This window comes from Globicephala melas, chromosome 13 (genome assembly GCF_963455315.2).
Source record: "Globicephala melas chromosome 13, mGloMel1.2, whole genome shotgun sequence".
Classification (NCBI taxonomy): Eukaryota; Metazoa; Chordata; class Mammalia; order Artiodactyla; family Delphinidae; genus Globicephala; species Globicephala melas.
The window spans coordinates 64,270,549-64,276,754 of record NC_083326.1 but is presented as its reverse complement, the minus strand read 5'-3'; the positions used below and the strand labels follow the sequence as shown (position 1 = coordinate 64,276,754).

The following is a 6,206-nucleotide window of genomic DNA, read 5'->3' as shown; positions in this document are numbered from 1 at the left end:
CCGCTGCCGCCCAAACAAAAGGCCGAGCGCGCCCCCGCGTGCCCCTTAAAGGAGTCTCGACACGTTTCTCTTCCTCCCAGGCCGCCTCCGAACTGGAGGTACCAGGGAAAATTTCTCACGGACAGAAATAGCAACCGCGGCCCTGACTCAGGCGGTGGTCTTCCCAGTCTCACAGCTGGGACTGTAACTCAGCCCAGTGAGGAGGAACGAGGCGAGGCCTGAAGGCCTGGAGGAGGCCAGAAGCACATATGCCTCAGTTTCCTCGGCCCAAGAACTCAGTGCAGCTGAGAGGATAGGAGGGCTCAGGGACCGCTATCCCAGCTCCGGGCCCACACTGTTCCTGTGGCTTTGGGGATGGGGTTGGCAGGATTTCAAGGCCCAGGTGGTGTTTGGTTTGGCTGGTGCATCCTCTGAGTGCTGGGGTTGGTGGGGGCGGGGGGACCGTCTCCATTCCCTCCTTAACTCTGCGCTTTATGCTTACCACAAGCCGGGTGCACTGAAGCCAGACAGCCCTGCCCTGGGGCGCTTACAGCTGGAGCGGGGCCTGACACACTGGAAAGCATCAAAGCATCCGTGTATCCGGTTGAACAATTGCAGTAGGTCAAAAACGGCCCACTGCTGACAATTTCCTATGGTTCCATCTGATAAATGGCAGCCGTGGTAGGTGCCACTCCGAAGAACATTCGCGTGGGGCTGGGTGGCAGGCGAGGAGACCCTGGAGAGTTAGGAATGGTTGGCGGTGGTAACCATGAGTTTTGTTCTGTGTCTTGACAGCGGCAGGATAGGGGCTGGAACGTGGCATGATCAGAAAGAGTGACCACCACTTGGTGGATGAGGGTATGAGGGGCCATTGTGGAGGCAGGGAACAGATTATAAAGCCACTCCAGGCATCCAGCAAGATGAGGAAGAGCCCTAAGCAGGGCACCCGGCCCCGAGGACCAGGGGCTTGGGGGTGGGGTGGGCTGCAACCCTGGCTCCCAGGGCAGAGCAGGTTCCCAGCCAGTCCTCCCACCTCCCTGGCCCAGCTCTCCCCCCATCCTGGCCTTGCAGTCACAGAGACACCCCAGGCAGGCAGGTAGAAAATGACCATGTTTAATGACAGTCCTCAGTAAAAAAAAAAGAAAAGCCTTTATACACACTGTACACATTTACATGGCTTTGGAGGGCTTGGTGTGGGGTGAGGGCTGGAGAGGATCTGACCCGTGATAGGATTGAGGTATGTTGGGGCCTCCAGGTCCCAGGGTCTCTGGCAGGAAGCACCCCCCTCCCCAGCTGCCTGGCCCTTGTGCCCTGGATCCTGGGGAACAGGTCTCCAGAACCACCAACTGGAAGGCAGCCAGTTCCAAGCACCTACCAGAGCTGACTTCTCAGGAAAAGACAGAAGGCACAGTGCCCTGGGACCCACATGCCAGCACCCTGTGTTACCCCACAGCCAGGACAGTGAGGGCTCCAACTCCCCCAGCCCTGCTGAGGTGCTACTCTGAAGAATGGGGACAGAGACCCAAGGCAGCTGGGTTTGACTGTGACCAGCACAGGTTGGGTGGAACTGGCCTGAGGCCACCCTCACCCTTAATGCCGGAGCCTCCCTGCCCAGTCTGAGGCAGTCACTGGCAGTGGCCACGACCCGCGCGGCCCTTCCTGCAGTCCTGATGGCAGTGCCCGCCTCCCCCCCCACCCCCGAGTAGGCACGGCTCCGTGCCGCACCAAGTGCCCACAGCCACAAAGATGGCCAGCGTCTCCAGCCGATGTCAGTGTCCTGGCAGGGGTTAGGGGCCCTGAGGACATCCAAGCCATGGTTAGCGGAAAGTATTGGCAGGCTCGGTACACCCAAAGAAGTCGGGGCCCACGAGGCGGGGGAAGCCCTCCAGGGCCTTCACCTTCACAGGGTCAAACTTCCAGTAGAGGCGGCCGCGCAGGAAGTAGGCATAGCCTGAGGAGACAGGAGGGTCAGGCGGGGCGGGTGGACACAGGGGCAAGTCCCAGTGGGCAGACCTTGGCCACTGCTGAGTTCCTTGAAACCTGTAGACCCCAGGGTGTCCCTTCCAAAACCTCCCTTTGGGCAAGCCCTTCTGCCTGCCCCAGGGTCTGATCTGAGCTACCACCCAGACTGACAGAGGCCAGAGCCTCGGAGGCCCAACTCCTGCCCCTCAGGAAAGCAAATCCCGCCCCTCTCACCACCTCTCCTGTGCCTTGAGTCAGATGGGGGACACTGGCGACCTGGAGCCCAGGAGCCCGAGACCACTACAGGACAGCTCTCCCGGCAGGTCCCGATGTGGGGGAGCACAGAAGCAAAGGGGGGACACGGGAGAGAGCGCTGGACTGTGAGTCCCAGATCTAGTGCTTCAAGATCACAGGAGGCAGGTGGCTCTTGGCTAGAAGCAGGGACTGCCTGGGTGGAGGTCCTGGTTCTGTCCACCTTGGTGGACCCGGTTAGGTACCTCACCACCTGAATCTCTGTTTGCTCTTCTGGAAACTGGGTTCATAACAGATGCTACATCGGGAAATCGCATGAGACATGTACAGAGCTCAGCACTGTGCCCAGAGCCTCATTGGCCCTCAGCAAGCAGCAGTTATTACTTCAACAGGCACGACCAAGGGACCTCGGCAAGTCCTTGTACCTCTCTGGCCCTCAGTCTCCTCATCTGCAGCACAGGGGTCTAGCACTGCCCTGGCACGAGGAGGGGGTGGAGAAGGAGTTCGCCAGGCAGAGGACCCGCAATGAGAGCTAATGCCCAGCCACCACCGGTGGGAGATGCAGCCACCACCCCGCTTCCCCCAGCCACCCCACCCCCAGCGCACCGTCAGCATCCTGGAAGGCAGCGTCGATCTCAGAGGGCACCCCTCGCCAGTCGGTGGCCCGGCGGGGCACAGGGCTGTCCACACGGCGGGTGCTGGGGTGGAAGCGCCAGTAGTCTCCGCCTCGGAAGAAGTAGATCTTGTTCTTCTCGGGGCCCCAGACCAGGGCGGCGTGGACCAGGGACCCCAGTAGGCCCAGCTCAGAGAGGGGCGCGGGGCCCAGGACTGGCTTCTCACCATCGTATACCCAGTATTGAGCTCCTGTTAGAGAGTGGAGGCTGCAACAAGCTGCCCAACTGCCACATCCAGCCACTGTGGACCCGCCCAGCCACCACCATGGCCACGGACTTTCCCAGCCTCAGTTTCCTTGTCCATAAAACATGAAGGCCAGCAATGCCTGCTTGGCACCCCCCACCCCCAAGTAGGACATTGGGCAATGCAGGCACTGGGAGGTACACGTGGGGAAGTTTACTAGAGGCCGCCTGGGCTCCTGCTCCTTCCCTGCACTTGGCTGCCCTGGACAGGCACCTGCTGCCCATCCCTGGGCCCAGCCCTGCCACAGCAGGCCCTAGCTGGGCCTTTGTGAAGTCCCTGCTGCCCGCAATGCTCCAGGCTCTCGTCTCTGCCAGACCCAGATCACATCCCTCTCTGCCTTTTCCAAGCTGTGCCCTCATGCAGGTCACTTCACCACCTCTGAGCCCCGGAGCCTCATCTCTAGACCAGGGGTAATGATCACACATGCTCCATGGGGTGTGATACCTTCAATTCTACTCCAACCTCGAGAGCCGCTTCCTCTAGGAAGCCTCCCAGCTGTGCCCAGAGGAGTGAGCCATACTCTTCCTTGGCCCCAAGAGTTCGAGGCACACTCCATCTGTTCATCATGTCTGCCGTCTGTCCCTACCCTTGACCATGATATTCCTGAAGTGTGACCTCCAGCCCCCACTCACCTTGGAAGAACCAGATGTGGCCCTGGGCATCCTCGAAGGCTGCATCCACGGAGGTGGGCAGCCCCTGCCAGTGGCGCGAGGCCAGCGCAGGGTAGCCGGGCTGCAGCTGGCCCCCGCGCAGCCGCCATACAAAGCCTGCCTTGAAGAAGAAGAGTTCGCCGCGGATGGTGGCGACCGCATCAAAGGAGACCTGGCAGGCATCTGGTGGGGCATCTGGCTGGGGTAGGAGAGAAGGGTCAAAAAGAGCCTGCACTGGAGCCACAGAGGCCAGCAGTGGGGGTCGGGGCTGGAAGCAGGGCCTCACCTCCTGACTCCCCACCCTCCTGGGCCTCACCTCCAGTGGTGCAATCTCGTTGGTGTCCACCCCGGCCCCGGGGCCCAGGTCTGGGGGCCTAGAGGTGGGGGCTAGTCGAGGCCGGCCGTAGAGGTGCTGGATGCCCCTGCGGTCATCCGGGCTGAGGCTCAGCGGGTATCGGAAGGTGTAGAAAGGGGACATGAGGGCCTTAGCAGCTGTCGTGTGCTGCAGCCCGAGCACATGGCCAAATTCATGGGCTGCCACCTGCAGGAGGTCTGTGCCTGGAAAAGGGAGATAGCCCAGCAATCCCCAAGCTCCTGCAGCAAGACACTGAGCTGCGGGCCCAGCTCAGGGACCTCGGCAAGTCCCCATTCTCTATGATGTTCAGTAGCCCCATCTGGAAAGTGGGTCCCCAGCCCATACCCTGGTTGTCCCCGATTGTCCAGGTCTCGTCATAGTCGAAGTGGACATCCCCTTCTCGGTGGGTCTTGGGGAAGAAGGCGTGGGCCAGGATGCCCCCAGGTCCATCAAATGGCAGGTTGTCCCCATGCCAGTACCTGCAGGGGAGTGGGGGCAGAGTCAGTGGCTGCTGATGGGTGGGGCTCATTCCTAGAGGGGTCCCCGGCCACTGGCTCACCTGGTGAAGTCGATCATGATGTCAGCGTGGCCCTCGTGCACCTCGGTAAAGGTGAGTGGCGTCACATCACTCCATACCTGTAGGGCCTCTGCCACCGTCTGCCGCACCTGTTCCCGCACCAGCTGCCATGGGAACCGGAGGATCCTGGGGGAGGAGCAGGGGCCTGGACCTGGCTCATGGGGCAGCATCAGCCCCTGATGGCTGTTGGGCCAGGAGTTGCCCCTGGATGCTGCTCAGTGGGGGAGCAGGCATGCACGACACAGGCCAGGTGTGCCCTGGGCCTCAGGTGTGGCACACCAGTCCCTCTGCCACATGGGCACATCTTTGTGTGGGTTTGTGTCCTCAGGTGCCCATGAGTATCTGCATTGGGTGGAAAGAACACAGGACCAGGAGCCCCGAGGCCCACCTTCTAGACCTGACTATACCGCTCACTGTGGGGAGACCTTGGGCCCTAAACCTGCCCCCTCCTGGTTCCCAGCTCCCCACCCAGGACATTTCCGGAGCCCCCAGCAGTCTCGGCTCCAATGCCTCGGGGCACCACACCAGTATTCACACCTTCTCTCCCAGGATGAGCCCCGCTGCATCACCCTGAGGGGCCTCAGGTCACCTGAGCTATTACCTGTCCTGCCACTGTTGCTCCCTACCTGCTCGGATCCCAAGTTGCAGCGATAGATATGAACCCGGTGTGGATAACACCTAGCTCGCTGAGAGGAGGGGCCATGTCTGCCTCATTCACCACAGAATCCCAGGACCTGGCCCTTAGTGCATCCCCACAGAGGCTGCCTGGCTGACTGAAGGCTGTGTCCCCACATGTCTACGGTGTGACCAGGCATGTGCTGAGACTCCTCTGCTGAGGGAGGGCATGGGTACAGGGGGTACCATCTGTGTGGGCATCTAAGTGTGGGTTTGGGGTGTTGACCCAGGGGGCTCAGAGGCCAGTGGATACACCAGCCTGTTACCATGGGGATCTGGCACAAGTGTGTCTCAAGAAGCAGGGTGAGGGCGGTAGGTGGAGGGCGAGAGCCTGCTTGCAGCCCCTGGCCCTACCTGTAGGTGAGGTCCGTCTTTTCCCAGCGCCCGCCCGACAGCACGAACCGCTTTTGTCGGTTGTGGGCACTCGGCCCATCCAGCGGGTCAGGCACGCCGCAGCGGGGAGGTCTGGGGCCGGCGGCAGGCTGAGGGGCCTCCTGGGCAGTCGGGGCAGATGCCGGGCTGCTGGGAGGAGCTTCACGCCAGGGCTGTGGACCCCTTCTCACCGGGTGGCGGCGGTGGGCATCCTGTGCAGGAGAGAGGATGCAGGGACCTGCTCAAGCCTTGGGTTCTGGTGGCCTATGGTCAGAGGTGTGGACGGTCAGCGCACCCTCACTTGACCCCAGCCGGCCGTGTCGATGGCCAAGCTGAGGCCGTCACGCAGCAGGGCCCTTTGGCACAGGCTGACTGGCATCCAGATGCTGATTCCAAGGCCTCCTACCGCCTCCTGCCCCCTTGTGGAGGGCCTGGGCTGCCAGGCACCTACTCCCGCCATTTGGGC

General features: G+C 61.8%; 1 protein-coding gene across 1 annotated transcript; it reads right to left on the bottom strand.

Moving 5' to 3' along the window:
* Positions 1-1,166: 1,166 nt before the first annotated feature.
* Positions 1,167-6,200, bottom strand: MMP11 (matrix metallopeptidase 11). The gene is made up of 8 exons (XM_060310126.1): positions 6,042-6,200; positions 5,723-5,952; positions 4,676-4,819; positions 4,462-4,595; positions 4,078-4,319; positions 3,744-3,960; positions 2,800-3,057; positions 1,167-1,930 (listed from the first exon to the last, which is right to left on the bottom strand). Exons 1-8 carry the CDS (start codon positions 6,198-6,200, stop codon positions 1,797-1,799), a joined length of 1,518 nt encoding a protein of 505 aa, XP_060166109.1. The 3' UTR covers positions 1,167-1,796.
* Between the last annotated feature and the right edge of the window lie 6 nt (positions 6,201-6,206).

Coding starts and splice junctions, on each gene's coding strand:
- MMP11 (XM_060310126.1), bottom strand. CDS start 6,200: ATGGCGGGAGTAGGTGCCTGGCAGCCCAGGCCCTCCACAAGGGGGCAG. Junction 5,953..6,041: donor ACACGGCCGGCTGGGGTCAA/GTGAGGGTGCGC, acceptor TCTCCTGCACAG/GATGCCCACCGCCGCCACCC. Junction 4,820..5,722: donor AAGACGGACCTCACCTACAG/GTAGGGCCAGGG, acceptor CTCCTCCCCCAG/GATCCTCCGGTTCCCATGGC.